Source organism: Marmota monax, unplaced genomic scaffold (genome assembly GCF_021218885.2).
Source record: "Marmota monax isolate L192 unplaced genomic scaffold, Marmota_monax_Labrador192_F-V1.1 WCK01_AAM20220418_F8-fsc00100, whole genome shotgun sequence".
Lineage (NCBI taxonomy): Eukaryota > Metazoa > Chordata > Mammalia > Rodentia > Sciuridae > Marmota > Marmota monax.
In genome coordinates this window covers 5,448,019-5,472,195 of record NW_026693872.1, presented here as the reverse complement: position 1 = coordinate 5,472,195, position 24,177 = coordinate 5,448,019, and the positions used below count along the sequence as shown (strand labels likewise).

General features: G+C 34.7%; 1 protein-coding gene across 1 annotated transcript in view; it reads left to right on the top strand.

Annotated features, from left to right (window-relative positions):
• The window catches only part of Vps8 (VPS8 subunit of CORVET complex), a 252,174-nt gene that overhangs the window by 122,153 nt on the left and 105,844 nt on the right, over positions 1–24,177 (top strand). Inside the window, exons 29-35 of the mRNA XM_046462585.2 lie at positions 199–318; positions 1,512–1,568; positions 5,613–5,695; positions 6,734–6,818; positions 7,901–7,999; positions 12,369–12,458; positions 16,530–16,576. Of these exons, the coding sequence (XP_046318541.1) occupies positions 199–318; positions 1,512–1,568; positions 5,613–5,695; positions 6,734–6,818; positions 7,901–7,999; positions 12,369–12,458; positions 16,530–16,576 (581 nt within the window). The remainder of the gene's footprint in view (positions 1–198; positions 319–1,511; positions 1,569–5,612; positions 5,696–6,733; positions 6,819–7,900; positions 8,000–12,368; positions 12,459–16,529; positions 16,577–24,177) is intronic.

Genomic DNA, 24,177 nt, shown 5'->3' with positions numbered 1-24,177 from the left:
ATCACTAAAATGTTTTCCTTTCAGAGCATGCAAGTAGTTATGCTCCTTCTCTGTATGGTATTGAACTAATTTTTGCACAGTCAATTAAAGAATCTTTTCATGAGTCTTTTGTAATGAGGCTCCCCCCTTCTAATTGTATATTTTTATTTGTATCAAACCAGATAGTGTATTGAATAAATGGTTTCTTTGGCTCACCAGGTTATGGTGGAGAATTCAGATTTTACTCCCTCACAAGTAGGGTGTCTCTTTACGTTCCTTGCTCGACAGCTTGCAAAACCTGACAATACCTTGTTTGTGAACAGAACCCTCTTTGATCAGGTAAGTGTCTTAAAAGTGAGGACCAGAATTTTTTCTCTGTTTACTGTTCATAGAAAGTATACTGGATTGCCCTGTTTCTTAAAATGACAGATTATTAGATAAATGTCTTATCAAGGACAGGTATGTTAAGGTTTTGGATCTAAATTCTGTGTGTGTGTGTGTGTGTGTGTGTGTGTGTGTGTGTGTCTGTCTGTCTGTCTTAATGATGTGTTCTCGGTAATAAGACTTTGCCTAAACACTTGGTATTATGGGAGTGTGATTATTAGAGATTTTCTTTTCTCATTTATTTTCTTGCTGTAAATTACCTAGAAATATTGGCTCAAGATATTTCTGATTTAAGAATTACCTCTTCAAGCTGGGCATAGTGCCACACACCTGTTTTCCAGCAACTTAGCAAGGTCCTGAGCAAATTTTTCAAAATGAAAAATAAAAAGGACTGGGGGATGTAGCTCAGTGGTTCAACTGAAAAAAAAAGTCACCCCATCATTATTGGTAGTAAGACTATGTTGATGAAAAGATTACTTATGGAAAAGCTAAAGGTATTACTTACTTACTGAAGGTATCTTACTGAAGGTATCTTCTAATCTCCCAAATATCTCCTACATATCCATAGGTGACAAAGAAAACACTTTTGGTGGGAGAAAGTAGCCCATAATGACTAACATTTTACTGAGCCCTTCATAGTACCAGGCACTGTTCAAAGCTTTTAATGTACATGTTTAAGTCAATCTTCCTAATGATTTTGAAATAGGTGCAGTTATCCTCATTTTACAGATGAAGCCTGGAGAGGTTAAATAACTCACCCAGTCATACTTAGTGATATTAATAGTAATGCTATTGTCATGTATTGGTAAGGTTAGGATTTAAATCCAAGTGTCCAGCGTAAGGTCCATGCTTGCTCCATTTATGGAATCCAGGAACTTAAGGTGTACAGCTGACACTGCCTTCTAGCTGTGTTTCTGAACAATAAAGAAACATGTGCATTTGGCACATATGAAATGGTTTGCATGCTTGACTTTGATGTTTTCATGTACTGGGCAGTTGGTTGGGAAGGTCCTGCATATTGTGATATTTGTTATGGCCAAGTGTGAATAAATTTTTGATATTGAAAAGATAGTTATTGCTGTTTCCATTATGACAGTGTTATGGTATGAGTGCTGATATTCAGTAAAGATTACCTTTTCTTTGGCCAGGTGCTTGAATTCCTCTGTAGTCCTGATGATGACTCCCGACACTCTGAAAGACAGCAGGTTTGAACTCCTAGAATTTATTTTACTAAAGGATGGGGAAAAAGTCAGAGTAAGCCAGAAAGAACTCTTTTGTGTTAGGCCTCTCTAGACAGAAGGGAGAAAGGACTTGTGCCAAACTGTAACTCTAAACTAAAGATAGTGGCAACCAGAAAATAGTGTGGGTGCATGTGTAAGGAACTTATATCAGACTAAACACCTAGACAGGGGCCTGTCTTGCATACAGCATGACTCCAAAGAGAATACTTCATTTTTGCCTTTATGTAACAATAGTTTGTACCTGCTGTCCTCTGCATTCCACCAGTATCATCAGTCTAGTAAACACTGCTGGTTGCTCTGGCCCTGAACCAAAAAGGCTACAGGATTCTTTATGTTGGCACACTAAATTTTGGGAGTTCCTTATGTTCCCATGCTTTAGGGTTTATCATTCTGCGGACTATAATCTTTCTTCCCCTCCATTAGTCTCTGTGAGATAACGACTGATTACCTCTTCCCTCTGTTCATGCCACTTTGTTGAGGGTCCTTTCTTGGAGTAAAATTCTTTGAAAGCTCATGCATTGTAAAGCTGAGCACTAAGAGACTCAGCCTACATAAAGTTGATAGCCAAACTTTGTCAGGTAACTAAACTAAAAAAGTTAAGTATTTTGAGGGTTGTGCTGACTTGTTGTAGTTGTAGTGCACAGCCCACAAGTTGAGACTCAAATGAAGAGCATAAAATTACGGCAGTAACCCCTTTGTCTGCACAGCTGTGTCCCAGTGATTACTGCAGACTATCTTAAGAAAGAACAGCTGCTAAGGTGTTGTTTACCTCATAAATTATATTGAACTAATAATATTGAGGGTCCCCTCATTTTGTCCTTGTTTTCTCTATTGGCAGCAAATGTAGATCATGGTATGCATGATATTATCTAAATAAAATGATAAAAACATTTAATATAATAACTAAACAGAAAGAAAAGCCAAATCTATATATATGTATGCCAAACCTTGGAATGTTATCATAGTAATTAATTAATTAATTACTGGGTGTCCTCTTTGAGATTATCTAGTTCTCCCCCTTGCCTCATTTTAGAAACATAAAAACCATTGAAGTAAGTTGTTCAAGGTCATAGTTAAGATTAGAACAGAACTTCTTCTAACCCAACACTCATTCTCTTGTTATATATCAAATTTTGTTTATGAAGTATTTCTTAGTATATTTCATTGGTATGCTGATAAATGCTTAACAACTGCTTCTCCAAATATACTTCTGACATGAATGAATATTGGTTGATATTTTCACTTATGTAAATGACCAAGATGGAAGTCAGAAAGCATGTCAGAACTTTACTCACTCATCAGTGAAGTGCTTGCTGAAATAGAAAACTTTTTGAATATTGGACAAATAATGCCTCAATATTTTGTTTTCTTCACAATGCAGTGCCTATAGACATTCACACCCTTTAAGTTTAATTGCCTTATTAATATTTTTATCACTTTCTTAACCAGGGATTTGTAAACTTTCTCCATAAAGAGCCAAAGATTAAATATTTTAGATTTTGTGGGACACACACACACACACACACACACACACACATATATATATATAACCAACCAACCTTCCTTCCTTCCTTCCTTCCTTCCTATCCTTTTAAATTTTATTGTTTAGGGCTGGGGCTGGGGCTCAGTGGTAAAGCACATGTGAGGCACTGTATTCAATCCTCAGCACCACATAAAACAAATAAATAAAGATGTTGTATCCATCTACAATTAAAAAAAAATTAAATGGAACATTTAGCCAGATAAGAAGGTGCATGTCTGTAATCCCAGCAACTGGGGAGGCTGAGGCAGGAAGATTGCAAGTGCAAGACCAGTTTGGGCAACTTGGTGAGATCCTGTCTCAAAATGAAAAATTTTAAAAAGGGTTGGGGAGTAGCTCAGTGGTAGAGTACCCTTGGGTTCAATCTTCAGTATCAGGAAAGAAAAAAATAACATTTTAATACCATTTTGCTGATTTGTAGCATTTGCCGATTTCCATGGTTTAAGTACTGTCACTGTGGCTGAATGAATTTACTAAAGTGTTGTCACTAAACATGGAGTTGAAAAGATGCCCAGTAGCACATTTATTTATAATATTTCTACCATTCAGATGCAGTTATAATCGATGTAAATAACCTCAAGTGTATATAATATAAAATACAATAAAACATTTAGGAATGGGTGACTTTTGAATATCAGTTATCTTTGTTTTTAATTTATTTAATTGTTAATATAATTTGATTTTTCATAGCAGCTCTTTTTAATAATGAGCTTGCAAAATTCTTGAAAATTTAACAGTTTCAGTGTATTGCTAAGATGAACTTCTCCAATGACATTTTTATTATTGTATTTCAAATTGGCACAGCAGATACAATTCACTTCATATTTATTATACATAACAGCACATTATGTGCTCCAAATGGACTAAATTTGGGTTCTAAAATGTACAATTTGGATAGTTTTTATTTAATTTGAAAATAATAAAAATTTATTATGTTAAAAAAATAATTTTGTTAGGTGGTTTCTTAAAGTTCTGAGAATAGTCACGTTACTTTGGATCCTGAATTTAGATGCCAGAGAGACCTTTCTCATACTGTTCTAATGACTGTGTAATGCCTCAGTTGTTTTTTGAGGTTTATTTAAAGTATTGATGAACCTTGCTCAACATTCTAGTCCTTTTTTTATTCATTTACTTAGGATGGTAAAAATTATATGAGCTGCGATATTTTTTTTTATTGTTGTAAAATATGCATAACATAAATGTACTATTTTAAGCATACAGTCCAGTGGTACTAGGTATATTCACATTGTTGTACTATCATCATCACAATCCATTGCCAGAACTTTTTCATCTTCCCAAACTGAACTATTTACATTAAACAGGTACTCCCCATTCCTTAATCCCCCATCCCCTGACAGCCATCCTTCTACTTTCTGACTTTGGATATTCTTATTCTAGATTTCTTACATAAGTTCAGTTATACAGTATTTGTCCTTTTGTTTTTAACTTATTTCACTTATTAAAATATCTTTGAGTTTATCCATGTTTCACCATATGTCAGAATTTTCTTCCTTTTTTAAAGCCAAATAATATCACATTGTATGTATATACCGCATTTTGTTTATCCATTCACCTTTGATGGACCTTTAGGTCATTTCTGTATTTAGAATATTTTGCATAGTGCTATTATGAAAAAAAACAATGTTTTGTTTTTTAGAATTAGCATGTAAACATTGATACTTTATGTGGACAACAGATTTTTTTTTTACTTACTTATTTATTTTTAATTTTCAGTGGACACAATATCTTTTTTTTTTTTTTTTTTTAATGTGTTGAGGATTGAACCCAGCGCCCCACGCATGCCAGGCGAACATGCTACTGCTTGAGCCACATCCCCAGCCCTGGACAACAGATTTTAAAGAACCATAAGACATAAAACTGTCAATAGCCGTCCACAATGACCTGTAATCCCAGCGGCTCATGGGGCTGAGGCAGGAGAATCTCAAGTTCAAAGCCAGCTTCAACAAAAAGCTAGGTGCTAAACAACTCAGCGAGACTCTGTCTCTAAATAAAATACAAAATAGGGCTGGGGATGTGGCTCAGTGGTCGAGTGCCCCTGAGTTCAATCCCTGGTACCACACTGACACCTGCCCAACACCCACCCCCACCGCCAAAAAATAAAAAAATAAAGTGCCAAGCAAAAACTCACTTCTTAAAAAGATATATACTGACATTTTTAGCTTTGAGATCAAATCAGTATTCTAACAAGGCTTTATTTGCAAATACTGTAGCATTCTGGCGATGTTTGAAAAGCAGAGTTATCTATCTATTATAAGAATTTTAAATACAATATGGTCAACATTTTAATGGCAGTAATCCCATGCATATGTGAAAGTGAGCCAAAATACCAAGTAAGAGTATAAAAGAAAAAAATGCTATGGTCTGCATGGTTAAATGGATCCTTATAAAGCTAGTAAATAAATGCATAAAAACATTTTGGAATTTATGCATTTATTTTAAATGTACAGGTTCTTTTAGAATTGCTGCAGGCTGGAGGTATTGTTCAATTTGAAGAGAGTCGGCTCATCCGTATGGCAGAAAAAGCTGAATTGTAAGTTGATTTGAAGCCATATATTAGTTTTCCATACAACTATTAAGTTATATTCATCTAACTCGATGCCCAGTTTATTGATGCATTGCTGCTTTTTTAATTAAGAAAGGTTATACAAATAACAACGCCACCAAAAATTGATGCATTGCTGCTTTTTAAATTAAGAATGGTTATACAAATAACAACACCACCAAAAACCTAAGTATGAAAGTTTTGGCCTTCAGTTGAATTCTAGAAATTGGTAAAATTTGTAGGAATTTATGAGATAAATTTAAAATGTTTGCTTTTTATATTTGTTTTAATATGAAAGCAAAACTGCAGTCTTATAATGTTTTATTATTTTAGATTTTTAAGACTCAATATTTCATGGTGTTTTATAAATTTTTCTGACAATTATATAGAATAAAAATAATGCAGAATTTAACATAGTAAATAAGATGCAATATGCTAACACTTTTCTTTGCGTAGTTCATTGAACGTTTTGACATACTTTGAACAGAGACTTCATATAAAATTTTTGCATATTATTTATTAATAGCTAACTTTTTGATTCTTATGTGACATATTGTTTTCTTAACATTCTTTGTACCCAGCTTTGAAATTTCTTATAAACATAGCATTCAGAAGCATCTTAAACTTATTATATATTATATATTATTATATGTAATATTATTATATTAATATATAATTAATATATAATATATTATATATTCATCTCCCTCATATATTTAATGAAAATTGAGTATCCCTTCTCTGAAACACTTAGGAGAGGAAGTGTTTTACATTTTAGAATTTGAAATATTTGCATGTGCCTTACCTATTGGGCATTCCTAATATGAAAATCCAATATATGAAATGCTGTGATGTCAAAAACTCTTTAAGCCTTGTAGATTAAGAGTGCTCAAACTGTATAATTTTATTTAACAATAAATCACATTATTAATTTTAAAAAATATTAATATGTATGCTATGAGATAGCAATAAGCTAATAACCACCTGCCTGTATGGTACACTGAAGTTTTTCCTTTTACATTCTAGCTATCAAATTTGTGAATTTATGTATGAGCGAGAACACCAATATGACAAAATTATTGATTGCTACTTGCGTGACCCACTGAGAGAGGTAAGTTAAGAGACTTCTTTGCTCTTTTTTCTCAGTCCTCCTGCCTTTATTACATAGAAATAACTATTCATTAGAAATACTTAGACATATGTTTGCTGATCCAAGGTTTTCTTCATTTATTCACCAGTTTTTACTGAGTCTCTGGTTTAAGCCGAGTCCATATTGATAATTAAAAGACAGATAGTTCCTGCAATTTTCGAATTTAAAAATTTAGTAATAGAGACTGGTAACAAATAAAACCAAGTATAAAATTATAAATTATGATAGGTGCTAGGGAAGAGAAACTGGGTACCACTTTGAAGGATAATGGGGAACTGACTTATATAAAGAAGCCAGAAAAGTAATCTCAGAGAAAGTGACGTATAAAGTGAGTTTTGGAATTTGAGAAGCCAGTCAAGCAAAGAGCCAAAGGAAGAGTGTTCCAAGATAGGGAACCATATATGGAAAGATCCCGAGATGAGGGGAAAAGACATGTTCAGGGAACTGAATAGAGATCATATAGATGAAATGAAAATCAGTATAAGTGGAGCATACTAGACAAGAGCAAGAAGGTTTTTTTGCCAGGAGGCGGGGGCTGGTACTGGGGATTGAACTCAGGGGTACTCAACCACTGAGCCACATCCCCAACCCTATTTTGTATTTTCTTTAGAGACAGGGTCTTACTGAGTTGCTTTGCCCCTTGCTTTTGCTGAGTCTAGGTTTGAACTCCTTCCTCAGCCTCCCCAGCCACTGAGATTACAGGTGTGTGCCACCTTGCCCAGTGCAAGAATGTTTTGAGATGAAATTAGCGATATAAACAGGGATCACTGGAAGCAAAAATATTATATTCTCCAAGTAGTTAATTGAAAAAGTTAATAAATCGAGACCAAAATGAATTGGAACAGATCTGTAACTTCCAGGAGTCTATCCTAGACTTTAATTACTCTTCCTCTTTAGTGTCAGTTATCCATCAGTTAAATATCTATATTAAATGGTTTTCCATCTCCAAATAATAAATATTTACCAGGACTGATACAGATAATAGTGACAAAATATTACCTGAGTGAATTAATGAATAAATTATATCATCTTGTGTTGTTCAGGAAGAAGTCTTTAATTACATTCACAACATCTTATCCATTCCTGGCCACAGTGCCGAGGAGAAGCAGTCTGTGTGGAAGAAAGCAATGGACCATATTGAGGTATTGATTCAACACAACTTTTGAAATTTCCCCATTTGAGTTAATTTCCCAATTAACTTTATGCTAACTAAGGAATGGCAGGTATCATATTATTGCATTGATTTACTTGAGGATCAGAAGTCTTTTTCACATTTAAGCAGATCACATATGAGCTTCTAAAGTGAAACATCTGGTTTGAAAGCTGGGACAGTCAGTTCTGAGGTGTGTGGTCTGTAATGATCGCCATACTCTTTTAACTATAGGATTGATATATATTATTGAATGTTATTTAAAGTTATCTTCCTACTAACAAGATAAATAGATCTTGGTGAAAGAACCCAATGAGACCTTCCTCCAGTGTTGAGTTTTATCTTTTTTTCTTTTTTTTGCATTTTGTATTCTTTTTTGTCATCCTCTTCAAGTCTCCACAGTCACAGCAGGGCTAATCCTTTATTTTTTTCTTATCTGTATTATGCAGTGGTTTGAACACATGGACTCAGGCATCCAGAAGTGAAGCTATGTCTCTCTGCATAATGTGAAACATGATGAATTAATCAATGAGCAAACAAATTACTCAGCAGAAACTTACCCTGAAGAAACAAGAAGTATTTTTGCTACACAACAATTATTTCTGCTGACTATTTTTTCTACATATGTATATTTTTTTACCTTGAGCCTTTACATGTCTCTTAACACCATGATTACAAGTATATGGAGTTTTTGTTGAATAATTTTTGTTGTTTCAGGGTTGCCCAGACACCTTTAGGAGTTTAATATTTTAATGTTTTAGTGATTTTTAAGCCATTCACAGATTGGGTTTGTGGACTCTTGGTAAAGAATCTCTAGTTCAGATGGTTCTCCCAATATGGACAAAATATATCATTAGGTTTTTAAAAATACTTTTTATTTTTCTGAATTAAAAAGTCAGAAAAGAGGGGCTGGAGTTGTGGCTCAGTGGTAGTGCACTTGCCTGGCATATGTGAAGCCCTGGGTTCCATCCTCAGTACTGCATATAAATATTAAAATGAAAGATCCATTTACAACTAAAAATATTTTTTAAAAAGTCAGAAAAGAGTATAAAATATAGTTTAATAAAAAATTTAAAAGCAAACATTCTAGGTCCAAATAAAGACTAAAGTACATCTCATACTCTAGACTCTTCCCTTGTATTCTTTCCTGATCCCAAACGCCTGCCTCCTTGTTCCCACCACTATCTTCATTATCCCAGTTTTTGTGATAATTTCCTGCCTTTCTATATACTGTTACTGCATCCACATGCATCCCTAGTTGTGTTCTTGTTTTACATGCTTTTGAACTGTACTTAAATGAAATTATACTCTATTTTCTGATTTATTTTTGCTTTATATTTTGTTTAAGAAGTTTGGACCATTTCTTGCTTATTGTATCATATTTCCTTTTATAAATATGTCACAATTTATTCATTTTACTGTTGATGGACCTTTGGTTGTTTCTGGATTTTATTCTTAGGTATGCCTCCTGAGCACAGCCACATGCACATCTCTAGGGCAGTGGTTCTCGGTCTGGTCTCAGACAAACATTACAACATCAGCTAAGAACCTGATAGACTTCAGACTTCCTGAATGATAAACTCTTGGGGTGGGACCCAGCAATCTGTGTTTTAACAAGCCCTCCAGCTGATTTTGGTGCATGATTACTTATAATCTCTGCTTTAAGGTATATAATTGCTAGTTAATTGGAATTAATACCTTAAATATTACTGGATGCCAGCATAATATGAGAGTTCTAATTCACTCTATATCTTTGCCAGATTTGAAAACTTTGTGAGTCTGGTGATGTGTAATGGTATCTAATTATGTTTTGAGTTTACATTTTCTTAATTGCTATAGATAGCCTTTCCCTGTTTAGTGGCTATTTAAATTTCCTCTTTGGTGATGTGCCTGTTGAAGTCTTTTGCCCAATTTTTTTTCAATTGAATGTCTTATACTTATTGATTGGTAGGATTTCTGTATGTATCATGGATGTTAGTCTTTTTTCAAAAATGTACTGCAAATATCTTCTCCCATTCACTGACTTTTTCCCTCAATCTTTTGTCTTTTTAAGAAAAGTGTTTTTTAAATAGTATAATCAATTATTCTCCTGTACTTAAAAAGATATCTTCCTTTATTATCACCTAAAACTTTTGTTTTGTTTGTTTTATAGTAGTGCTATGAATGAAACTTAGGGCTAGGGAAGTGCTCTGTCACTAACTCTTGGGTCTTTTTTTTTTTTTTTTAATCTTTAAATCTGGGATCCAGTTGAAAGCAATTTTCATATGTGATATGAAACTGGGATCTAGTTAATTTTGGAGGTATCCTGTTATTTTTAAGAAATACAAATGTCCTGTCTTCCCAGCAGCATTTATTATAACATGGTCATAAGTATATCAAGGATCTCTATACTTGGGCTGCTTTCTGGTCTTTCTGTTTCATTAGCCTCTTTGTCTATCTCTGCATCAGTACTATACTATTTTAAGATATATAATATATCTCTATATCTTTAACAAGGTCGTGGCTAGTATAAACTTTGAATACTTTCAAGTACATTTTGGAATCAGCTGATAAAATTCCATAAAAAAAGAAAGAAAGAAATTAAATTTTGTGATTCTGGCTGGCCTTGCATTGAATCTGCCCATGATTGTGAAGATAATTAATTGATGCTATATATCAAGGTCCAAGTCAGTTGTTTGTCATAGTGGGTCTTAGGCTATTTCCTAATGGAACCAAGATGATGTGCTTTGGATATAGTTCAAGTGCTCCCATAAAGGTATATTTGTTAAAAAATAAAATAAAATAAAAAAAATTAATTGATGCTAAAGAGCATCAATAAATTAAGTCTTCTAATCTGTGATTGTATGGTATAATCTTTTATGCAATATCTTTCTATAGTTTTTATGATTTTTCTCTGTAGAAATTTTCCATCCTTTGTTAGATTTACTGTTACAACTTCTTTGTGGGGGGTACTAGGGATTGAACCCAGGGATGCTGTACCCAGCCCACTTATTTATTTATTTATTATTTTGAGGCAGCATCTTATTACATAGTGGAGGCTGGTCTTCAGGTTTTGATCCTCCTACCTCAACCTCCCGAGCAACTGGGATTATAGGAATATGCTACTAAGGCTAACTACAACTTGGTATTTTTATTAATGCTTCTAGTAACAGTACTTTTGAAATTTTCACTTGATGAAATTTGATCTGATGTTTCCTATAAGGTTTTTTTGTTTGTTTTTGGTTTTTGTAGAAGGTTCCTTAACATCCTGTGGATTTCTTTATGAATGGACTTTGAAATTGTTCACCTTTTCTATCATTCTGGTTTTTTTTTTCTTGTTTGTTTTGTTGATATTAAGCCACCCCTGAATTCCACAGGTAAATGCAATTTAAACCTGATATATTGTTTTTGTGTGTGTGTTTTTTGTTGGGTTTCTTTTTCTTTCAGGAATGTTGTGTCAGTATTCAGGATTAAGGTTGATGCACACTTTTCTTTCTTTTTTTTTTTTTTTTAAATATTGTCCCATTATGTTTAGTTATCAAAATGTTGCTGACCTTACACAATAACCTAAAGAAGTTTTCTATTCTCTGTAAGAGGTTAATTAATGCTGGTGTTATTTCTTCCCTAAATGGTCACTAGAACTAAAAGGTGAGGCCATTTGGGCTTTGCATTTTCCATGTGACATGACTCTTGACTATTCATTTGATACCACTCATTTGATACATATGGTACAACTCTTGACTACTCTTAGTTTTGGTGGGTTTTTTCGTGTTTTTTTTTTTTTTTTTTTTTTTTAAGACCGAAAAGGTACAGCTGGGAAGGCAGAATCATAGATGTTAGAATCCAAGGATAAATCCTTTCTTTGATTTGACAAAAATAAGCCTTATTAACAGTAGTTAATTAACAGTGGTTGACATTTTAGTCTCCTTAAGACTATAGTTGATTTCTGAAGATTCTTCCAGTTTAAATCCACAAGGCCCAGAGATAAAGTTTTAGAATTCTTAGGCAAGAAATTGCAACCATACTCTTTCTCATTTATTTATTGCTTTAGGCTCAAGAGTTTAAATTTATTGACAGGGAAACTTTTGTTCTTTATGTTCATCCTATAGATATCATAGCCAGAATCCATAGTATTATAGTGCTTTCATTTCTAAGAACTCTGAATTACCCTTTGTTAAATTGAACTCTGAATTATTATAAGGTACACATCTAAATTTGCTCATTTGCAGTGTGCCCTTTAAACTGCAGCGCTAAATCAAGGTCTCCTGAAAAGCAATGTGAAGCTTTTGACAATATTGAAATAGGTAATCATAGCTCACATCTGTGAATATTCTATTTAAAAGTACCATTAAAAATGGATTTTTCTTTTCATTTAACTCCAGGAACTGGTATCCCTGAAGCCCTGTAAAGCTGCTGAGTTGGTTGCTACCCACTTTTCTGGACAGATTGAAGTAGTCATTAAAAAACTTCAGGTAAGCTCCGGTTGTGGCTCAGTGATAGAACACTTGCCTGGCACATGTGAGGCGCTGAGTTCGCTCCTCAGCACCACATAATAATAGATAAATAAAGGTATTGTGTCCATCTACAACTAAAAAATATTTTTTAAAAATTTTCAGGTAAATATACACACATATATTGGGCAAAAAGATAATAGTGGAAAGAAATGAATTTCCACCTAAGAACTTCTGATTGTAGTCATTTCTTAAGTTTATAGTTGCCACATAATAATCTCTATGTTGGGTGTGTATGTGTTTGGGAGTAGCTGTGTGATGATCTCTGAGTCTGGAAATGAAGGAGTTTGTCTTTGGGCATAACAAAGAAACATCTTTGGAACTGTAACCTGTACTTATTCTAAAAATCACAACTCATAGAAAATCCCCTCTTCTCTCCCTCTTATTTTGCTATAGGACCCACAATCTTATTCTCTTTTAGGTTTGTTTTACTTAGTTACTCACTACCATATGGCCACATGATAGAGGTAAGGAATAGACAATGACAGGGACATAAAACACAACACAGAATCTTCAAAGGGCAATAATAGTGGTGGGGATTAACTGCAAGGTAAAAACCAGAACATGAGTGAGTGGGAGATAGTTGGCATGGAGACAAAGGTATGGAAGTCATTGGTTTAAATTAAATACATGTTGCAGGGGCTGGAGTTGTGACTCAGTGGTAGAGTGCTCGCCTAGCATGCTTGAGGCACTGAGTTCGATCCTCAGTACCACACAAATGTAAAATAAAGATATTGTGTCCACTTAAAACTAAAAAATATTTTAAAAAATACATGTTGCAGCTCTACTCTGTTCCTCAGTGTGCGTGAGGACATGAATAAGAAGACAGCCTTTCCTTTAATATTTTCTATGGAACAGAGAAGCATTTATATAACTATAATATAATGGTATAAGAGCTACCTTAAAGAAGAGATTGATGGACTATGAGAAAGTCAGACAAGGATTCCCAAAACTATCTGAATTGGGTCTCGAATAATCGATAATAGTTTTCCAAACAGAATGGGAAATGGCTTTGATAAAGTGATCTGGGCATGCGAAGACTTAAAGGAATAAAGCAGCCTGTGTGTTCAGAGTATGTCAGATCTGTGTGAGGTGTGATACGTGGAGGGCAACGGTGGGCTAGAGACACGTTGGAAGAGATAAGTTAAAATTACAGAGGCTGAAAATCTAGCTTTGGGCCTGATATCATATGTAATACTAAGAAATTTATACTTACTTTCTATGTGTTTAGGCAAAGGATGGCATCATTAGATCCATTTTGTAGAAAATTAACTCTGGCTTGCAGTGTGGAGAGTGGAGTGGCAAGGAGAGCAAATGGAACAGAGAGAACAATTAAAAAGCAAAAGGTCTAGGCAAAAGATGTGAGGACCAGGACAAAGTCATTAGTAGTGAAGAGGACAGATTCCAGATGAAGTAAAATGTATAGCACTTTGAAATTAATTGAATATATTGAGACAATTTAAAAACAATTCCCAGATATAAGGCTTGATTGTCCAGCATTATGCCCATTTTTAACTCCAGGCAAAGACATATCTGTTAATTCCACAAATATTTATTCTGTTTGTCCAAAAACATTTAATTTATATAAATACAATCACTGCTTCCAAGGAAGAAAATAAACTGAAAAGCAATTACAGATTCTTTTGACTGGAATGATGATAGCGTACTGCCCAGGATATTGAGAAAGTACATAGAGGGACAGGTGTTTTAGTCAGTTTTTTTTGCTGCCATGACTAAAGGATATGACCAGAACAAGTATAAAGGAAGAAGAGTTTATTTGAGGGCTCACAGTTTCAGAGGTCTTAGTCCATAGAAGCCGGCTCCATTCCACAGGGTTTGTGGTGAGTCTGACATCATGGTGGGAGAGTGTGGCAGAGGGAAGCAGCTCACATCACGGTGAAGCAGAAGCAGAGACTCTACTCCAAATACAAATATATACACCAAACCCACACCTTAATACCCACCTTCTCCAGCCACACCCTACCACTTCAGTTACCACTCAGTTAATCCCTATCAGAGGATTAAATCACTGATTGGGTTAAGATTCTTACAACCCAATCATTTCTCCTCTGAACCTTCTTGTATTGTCTTACACGTGAGCTTTTGGGGAACACCTCACATCCAAACCATAACAACACATTATAACCAGTCTTTTGGGGGCTGGGAAGACAGATACTTCTGCTCACACCATTCCCAATCCCCAGAGCTTCTCTACCCTTTAAAAATCTGGTAAATCTTACTTGTTTTGATGGTACTGTCATCATTGCCCTTTAAAATGTAATATTATCAGTTTCAGGATTTCTTTTTCCTGTATTCTGTCTATAAGGATATTAAGAAATGGAGAGGCCTAATAATCAAATATAATGTCATTCATTACATAAATATATAAAAGCTGAAGTGTAATGGATAAGAAAAAAAAATGTCTATTTGACCATGGCCCATTTGCTGAGTATTCTTTTAAAGAAATTTTATTCTAGAGTTTTATTGATTCTACACAGAACTTATAAAGTACCTTTACTTCTGATGAGAAGCAATGTGCCTCTGTCTAATAGTTTTCAGAATTCTTGAAAATAAAATAAGTAAGAATGTTAAGTTATTTATAACCAGGAGGAAAGTCATGTAAAATAAAGCAAAGTGATGGAGAAAAGATAGGAAATCAAAGACTGATAAAGACTAGTAAGTATATATGTGTCAGGTTTGGGTTTTTTAAAAATTTTTTATTTTTTGCAGAATGATGATCAAATCCCGGGCCTTAAACATACTAGACAAGCACTCTACCATTGAGCTATATCCCCAGCACTTTTTAAAAAAAAATTATTTTGAGACAGGGTCTCCCTAAGTTACCCAGACTGGCATCAAACTGGTGATCTTTGTGCCTCAGCCTCCCAAGTAGCTGGGATTACACATTGTACCTGGTGTGTCAATCTTCTTAAAGACTGAAATAAATAAATAAATATATAAATAATATATAAATTATATAATTAATAAATTAAATATTTACCTTTTTTGTAGTTGTACACGCTAACTTTATTTATTTATTTATTTTTATGTGGTGCTAAGGATCAAACCCAGAGCCTTGCACTTGCAAGGCGAGCGCTCTACCACTGAGCCATGACCCCAGCCCCAAGACTGAAATATATTTTTAAAATTATATTCTATATGACATTAATTATTTTCACTTTGGAAGTCTCCTCCTTCTTACAGATGAAGGTTGAGTGTGTCATTAAAAAAAAAGATGAAAAACTAAGCATGTATAATTTTTATTTAGGTTCCCCAAAACTTAGAAACATGTGGTATAAGATGATTTATCTCATTTAATTCTCACTACTACCCTGTGCAGAAGGCAGAGAAGATATTGTTGTCTCTCTGCTCTCTGCTTCCTCATAAGGAAATTGAATGCTAACACAAAGTCATATAGCTAATGAGTGTCAGAAGCAGAACCCAGATTTTATGGCATATTGATTGCAGACACATTGCAATTTGATTGCTATATCTAATGTATCAACAATGAACATGTATTGTATGAATGACTATTATATCAACAGTGAATTTGTCTTGATGGTGTTTGTTAATTTGGGCCTCAAACTCCCACCCTACCTAAATAAACTATTTCCCAGCAGGCTGTTGACACAAGGAATACAGGTAAGGCCATTTGAAACCTATCAGTGCCAGGAGCAGAGCAATGCAAACACCTGCCATTTGGAGGGCCTCATTCTGGGAACAGCTCAGGAGTTTTTCTTAGTAGGAATCTTTTTTTTTTTTTTTTGAGATAACAAGTTGTATCTCTTTTGCACTCAAAATTGAATGTGTGACAATGATTAGAACTGTTGGAAGGACATAAAGGACCTCCAGATGATTCTTTAGAATTTCTTAGAACCTCATAGAGGCTTAATGAAATGGGAAGATATGTATAGAGGCTTAACAGAATGTTAAGCATATATATGTATTTTTAAGAGGCTGTCTAGAGTAGTTCATAATTTGGAAAATTCATTTTAGTACTTAATTATATTTTTTTATTGTTTTTCTCTTCAGAACCAGGTTTTACTTTTCAAATTTTTGAGGAGTCTTCTTGACCCCAGGTATGTTAATAAACTTTAGCTTTTCATAATATGTAGATGAGAAATAAAAGCAAATAAACTGAAGTTAAGATAATATGCAAAGTATCTAAATAGTATAATTAGCTCATGATTTTTAATATCAGAGTAACTATTACATAGATTAATTTGTTCATGGTCTCAAAATAGGTATCGCCAGTTATATTCTCTTTCCACTTGAAGGTGAGCATGTGTAATAAGTTCTCATCAATGTAAATGAAAACAATGAATCCATTTTTGAGGAGATGCTTCAGGAAGAATTTGATGATCATATAATTCCCTTTTCAACCTTAGCTTCACTCCTGCCTGTTCCTTATTCTGTGTGGTAAATGAATAGCTTTACTTTTAAAAATATATAGTTCCAAGCCCACCTCTAAATCTATTACTTTTAAACTCTCACTTGATATGTTTAGTGCTGAATAACTTCCTAATGGTAGGGAAAGAAAGTTTAAATGTGTTTTTCACCTGTTACTGTAGAACTTACCAAATAAAAACAAATCCTAGGAGATGATGAAATTAGTAGGCAAAGAGCTTTGCATGTGGGATCTTAAATTTTTACTGTGACTAAGTGGAGTACATTGGGAGTTCGATGTAATAATGTGTAACATCCTCTAAGTTAGTATAAATATGTATTAGCATAACCAGAGAGGCTTTTGAAATTTCAAAAACACCACAGAATGATTGAGGGTGGGGATATTTTAATGCACACTTAAAGTTGAACACTAACTTTCTTAATCTTTTTTTTTGAGTACAAGGGATTGAACTCAGGGGCACTCAACCACTGATCCACATCCCTATTCCTATTTTGTATTTTATTTAGAAACAGGGTCTCACTGAATTGCTTGGCACCTTACTTTTGTTGAGGATGGCTTTGAATTCACGATTCTCCTGCCTCTGTCTCCCAAACCTTTGGGATCTTAGGCATGCACCACTGCCCCCGGCAAACTTTCCTAATCTTAAGTGTAATATCTGAAGATGTTATTTTCATATTAGACATAAAAATCTTAGGTTTCATTATAATATACACTCCTTATTTACTTACTTTAGCAATTATAATATCAATTTTAGTTATTTCAGTATTCTGTGCTACTTTTAAATATCAAAATACCAGTAATTCTGTTGATCAGGATAATTTTTGGAAAGTTTAGTCATTTACATCTTGAGCAAGCTGTGCTGCATTTAAATTTAGAGTCAAGCAAATGTGTAGGTAAAAAGCAGTCTGACTGCATATGTCATTCTACCCCAGTTCAAGACCTTTTCAAAGTATCTGTTTGGATTTCAAGTTCTCAGATTATTACTGAGGCTAAGACATTTTTTATTTTAATTTCTGTTCATTATTTGTATTGCTCTCAGAATGAGTTTGGGCCCCTGTCTACTTCTAGGATTAGCTGATGGAGATATTGTAGAATTGGGGTTGGGGGTAGAAGGGAAGGGAGAGAGTTGGAAAGAGAATGGCGGAGAACTGAGTAGGGGAGACCAGAGAAAAGTCGGAGACTGAACTGATAGAAGAGGAGAGAAGCACCCAGCATCCAGGAAGAGTATTTCCCTGCTCTTTCTCCAGGTCCTGGCCCCCTCTGTTCCCATGGCCAAATTCCATCTGTCCCTTACCCATGCTTTGTCCAGTGTTAAGCTCTTCTCTAGGATAATTTATTTTAACCAAGTCTTTTCCCCAACCATCCTGCCTAAAGAGACTCATGCTGGAAGAACAAAGGAAGCTCAACTTTGAACTTGGCATTTTCTCAAATGCAAGGAAGTATAGTCATGGTGGTGACCAGATATCATTTTTTTAGAAAAAAATTATCAATATTAGGTAATGTAAATATCATTATAGTCATTTGCTTGTGGTGTCATGATTGCTGCTTAAGCTTCTCAGTAATAAAAATGACAAATAACAGAAGGATAGAGGTGTTCAATGGAAAGACTTTCTTGGTTATTACCTATACCTAGATTTAAAAGATTCTAATTAGATGAGACCCTTTAAGAATACTGCGAAAGTTGTTTTGTTCACTAGCAAACCACAAAATTCTTATACTTAAGAAGCAAATATATTTTATATCCCCAAAGTAACCCTAAACCTGGATAGTTACTCCAAATTAAGTTGTCACATGAATCCTCTCCTGTGATATCAGTTCAGCTGCAGCAGCCTTCTCTGACATTCCTGGGAAAGAAGCAGTACACCCAGAGCCCTCTGCTTCCCTCCCCATAAAAAGCAGGGTGACCTAGAATGACTTCACTCTGACAGCAGCCAAATCTCTAGCATTGCTTTTTGCCTAACAGAAGTAAAGAGCCTTGAATTAACCAGATTGATACTTTAGCTACACTTTAAAAAAGAGTTCATGTTCTGTTAATCCACCTCCAGATGTCAAAGACCTCATTCTGCTTTGAAAGCCCTGGTTCCTGAATTCATCAGACTTTATCCTCTTACTTTGTGTCTAATACAGGAGTCAAACATCAATTCAGATTATGCTTTAAGTTTGTTTTTTCAATTTGATGTTTGGCCTTTCTATAATTTTTAGGTTAAAAGTATTTTAAGGCTGGGGATATAGCTCAGTGGTAAAGTGCTTCCCAAACATGTATGAGAGAGACCCTGGGTTCAAAGCCCAGCACCAAAAAACAAACAAACAAAAAACCCAGTAAATATCGCTTCTCGGCCTTTTGGCTAAGATCAAGTGTAAAAAACCCAGTAAATAATTGTATCTCAACCTAACCTATTAAAGCCTGTTTACCTATAGTGTAAATATATAATACTAATAATATATTGAATTCTGGATTAAGGGAGAGAAATAAAGAAGGTTGAGTTCAGAGGAAGTAAAGAAAGAAGTTGTTTTTGCTTTCTTGTTTTCAGAGCTATTCTCTGACAAAGACTCAACGTTATTTAGAAAAATATATGCTTTTTTTTTCTATAGGGAAAGGACAGAATGAGGAACATTTTTAGGGGAATAGTAAAATGATTTTTAGGGGTACTTGGTGGGTTTGGAGAATAGACAGAGGCCTGGAACAAAATCTGTTTGGCCCACAGAGTGGACAGTAGTATGTCAAGGATTACCTATGGGACCAAAGTGGAGGACAGTTTCTCTAGAGGTCCATTTAGGTGTGTTGACAGACTTCCGTCCCTTCCCAAAATGTGACTTCAGTTAATGAAGAGTCAGGAAGCAAGAGGAGATTGTTTCTCCTTGGTGGGCTGGACTTTAGGCAGAAAAGGGGGAAATGCAATAGAAGGGGAGACACAGAACATGGGAGGAACCTGGGATCTGAGGTAGGTTATAGGGCCTCTCAGCATGTCAAAGCACCCAGTTTGGGGGTATCATTTTCTGGGACCCAACACTGTATTTGTTGACTAACCTAAAGGATTAAAGTCTTGTCAGGCACTGGGAAAACTAAGGAGGTATGAGAAAAGATGTAGGAACAAAAGAACATTAAAAAATAGGTATTTGGCCCAGCCTCACAGCTTTCGAAGGCAGCCAACTTTACACTATTTTTGCCTGCCTTTCTTTCTTTCTTTTCTTTTCTTAAGCAATAGATTTTTTTTTTTTTTAAAGCTCCAGGTTTTTTCCCCCATGAAACGTCTATACTAGCATTCTGGAAAGTAGGGAAAATGAAAGAAAAGTTATTTTGAGTTATTTTGATCTTTTTGAATGGAAGGAACATTTTTAAGATATCAACCCTCTGTGTTAAATAACATTTCAAAATTAAGATGAAAGATTGTAACATTATAAATGTTCATGAACATTAATATATTAAAACACATTCCTTCTTCAATGAGTGCCTTCAGTGGCCAAGATGATTGTCAGCTTGGTCAGTTTTCCTTGTCGATGTCAGACATTTTAGTATTTTATTAGAAGTTCAAATTCTACCTAACATCATCTAATTAACCACTTATAAGAACATGTCATATCAGAATGTTGCTTTTTTGTTGTTCTTGCCCCCAAAGCTTGAGTGAATAAGATCTCATTCCTGTATATACAGTTTGTGCATATTTGATTTAACATTTATATCAAGTTATTTTTGAGGGAGTAGTTTTTCATTTTGTTAACAACATTTTTAAAGTAACAAATCATCCAGTTAAATTCATATGTATATATTTGTTTCTTTATCCAATTTCTTTAAGTTATCTTTGTTATATAATAATTTCATCACCAGAATGACTTGAAGTATTGGTGGCATCTGTACATGGAAAGATTAAATAGTTTTGCAGGGAGATGTGGTTAATCCTCCAGAAACAAATTACTTGCTTGAATTGAGGCCAACAGCTTGGGAGAAAGGATTTGCATCCTCTTCCAGTTCTGTCCTTTGGACAGCTGCTGAACAGAGGCCTACTCCACCCCCCACTCCCTTGCTCCCGCTGGCCACCAATTCTTACAGTTTGGATATTCTCACATCCAGATGCAGGCCTGTTGTGCAGTGGGCATGCCTAAAGGATAATACAAAAGGATGCTGATGTGTTTTGTGAGGCCTTGAGCTGTATAGGAATAAAGAGAACTTGCAAATATATTTATATTCAAAATATTATCAGTGTGATATTCCTGGTAATGTCAGTTTAGCCTTTGTTAACAAAGTCCTAGAGGCCTCTGAGATATGTATTACTATTTTTTTGAAGGGGAAAAAAAACACATAAAATGTCACATTGTATTTTTAAGTCTTTAATCAAAATAAAATAAACATTGAACTTTGCTAAGAAAATGAGTAACTTTGCCAAAAAGCAAAATATAGATTATGGAAATGGTTATACACTGGAATTTAGTTTAATCTGTCAGTATTACTGTGGATCTTTTTGAATGGAAGGAACATTTTTAAGATATCACCCCTCTGTGTTAAATAACATTTCGAAATTAAGATGAAAGATTGTAACATTATAAATGTTCATGAACATTAACATATTAAAACACATTCCTTCTTCAATGAGTGCCTTCAGTGGCCAAGGTGATTGTCAGCTTGCTCAGTTTTCCTTGTAGGTATCAGATTTTTGTTAGTATTTTATTAGAAGCTGAAATTCTACCTAACATCATCTAATTCTCCCTCCTCGTTCCACCTTGTGTATATGCATTTATTTCTTGATTCCTTTATTTAGTAGTTATTTATTGTGAGATTCATGTTCGTAATCAGTTTTCCTAACCCAAACCTGTCTCCTCTCCTTTATTTTATGTCTTAGTAAATGGTGTCATCTACCCATCTATTTTATTTAATTTGGGAATAACCACAGCATACTAAGTACTATGGCTGGCATGGGAGATAAAAAGGTGAATAAAGGCTCTGCCTTTAGAGCATTGACATTCTAATGGAGGAGTAAGCTGGCAATTCTAGTGTGTCTTGAGCGAGTGATGATCAGTGTCTTCAGTGCCAAAAGTGATGATCATATTTTCACTTTCTTGACTCATTGCTACTTAGCCTTCTCAGCCACACCACATAGAGCCACTCCTCAAAATCTATAAACTGTCTTTTCTGTATCTCTCACATGTGAATCCTCCTCTTGTCTATACCCACAGTGTCCAGTTTCAAGCACTCAGCATCTCTCCTGGTTTTTGTAGCTGGTTTCCCATCCAGCCTTACTAATGCTGCTGTTTCCGTTTTCAACAAACAAATAATGATAATGTCCCCCTCCCTTCTCACAGTTCTTTCATTTCCTATTACCCAAAGTGAGATCCAAACTCTTGTTGTACAGGCCCTTCCTTTTTTTTATTCTAATTAGATATACATGACAATAGAATGCATTTTGACATATTGTACACAAATGGAACACAACTTCTTCCTCTGGCTGTACATGGTGCAGAGTCACTCCAGTAGTGTAATCATACATGTATATAGGGTAATAATGTCTTGTCTCATTCTACCATCCTTCCATCCCCAAACCCCCACCTCTCCCCTCACTACCCTCTACACAAACCAAAGTTCCTTCGTTCTTCCCTACTCCCCACCCTACTATGGATTAGCATCTGCTTATCAGAGAAAACATTAGGCTTTCAGTTTTTTGGGATTAGTTTATTTCACTTAGCATGATACTCTCTAGTCTTACCCATTTGCCTTCAAATGCCATAATTTCATTCTTCTTTAAGGCTGAATAATATCCCATTGTGTATATGTACCACATTTTCTTTATCCATTCGTTTGTTTAAGGGAATCTAGGTTGGTCTATAGTTAGCTACTGTGAATTGAGCTGCTATAAACATTGATGTGGCTGTATCACTGTAGTATGCTGATTTAAGTCCTTTGGGTATAAACTAAGGAGTAGGATAGCTGGGTCAAATGAAGTTTCCATTCCAAGTTTTCTGAGGAATCTCCATACTGCTTTCCACAGTAGTTGCACCAGTTTGCAGTCCTACCAGCAATGTATGAGTGTACCTTTTTCCCCACATTCTCACCAATACTTATTATTGCTTGTAGTCTTGATAATTGCCATGCTGACTAGAGTGAGATGAAATTTTAGAGTAGTTTTGTTTTGCATTTCTCTAATTGCTACAGATGGTGAACACTTCTTCATATGTTTGTTGATTAAATTGTATTTTTTTCTTCTATAAATAAGAGACCCAGAATAGCCAAAGCTATCTACAGCAAGAAGAGTGAAGCAAGAGGCATCACAATACCAGACTTTAAACTATAGTATTAGAGTAATAGTAACAAAAATGGCATGGTATTGGTACCTTCTATTTTGTATCATTGGTCTACATGACTGTGTAGACTAATGATACAAAATAGAAGACACAGAGACTAACCCACATAAATATGGTTATCTCATGCTAGACAAAGACACCAAAAACATATACTGGAGAAAAGATAGCCGGTTTAACAAATGGTGCTGGGAAAACTGGAAATCCACGGGTAGTAAAATGAAATTAAACCTCTGTCATCCTGTACAAAAATCAATACAAAAGTGTATCAAAGACTTAGACACTAGAACAGAGACCTTGTGCCTAATAGAAGAAAAAGTAGGCCCAAACCTTCATCATGTTGGTTTAGGACCTGACTTCCTTAATAAGGCTCCTAAAGCACAAGAAATAAAATAAGAACCAATAAATGGAATGGATTCAAACTAAAAAAACTTATTCTTGGCAAAGGAAACAATCAATAACGTAATGAGAGAGCCTACAGAATGGGAAAAAATCTTTACCACATATACCTCAGATAGAGCACTAGTCTCCAGGATATATAAATATTAGAGTAGTTTTGATTTGCAAAAACTTAACACCAAAAAAACAAATAACCCAATCAATAAATGGGCTAAGGAACTGCACAGGCCCTTCTTGATTGGTTCAGGCCTGCTGGTCCAGCTTCATTGTCTTCCATCCTTTTCTCCTTTGTTCCTCAGCAGTTCTGAACTACTTGCTCTTAGGATACATATTGTCATTCCTCCTCTGAATACATGTTCCTCCCTCTGTCCATTTTGTTTTCTTGAGAGCAATTTACCTATTTTTTAAAAGTTATAAAGCTATGTGCTTTGATCCAGTGATTCCATTTTGGAAAATATGTTTTAAGGAAATACTTTGAAATTAAAAAGTAATACTAAAATATCTATATTAACATTTATAATAGAAAAAGTTATTTTTAAAAGGGGAGTTATGGAAAGATGGCCCCTAATATGTAAACTTAATTGA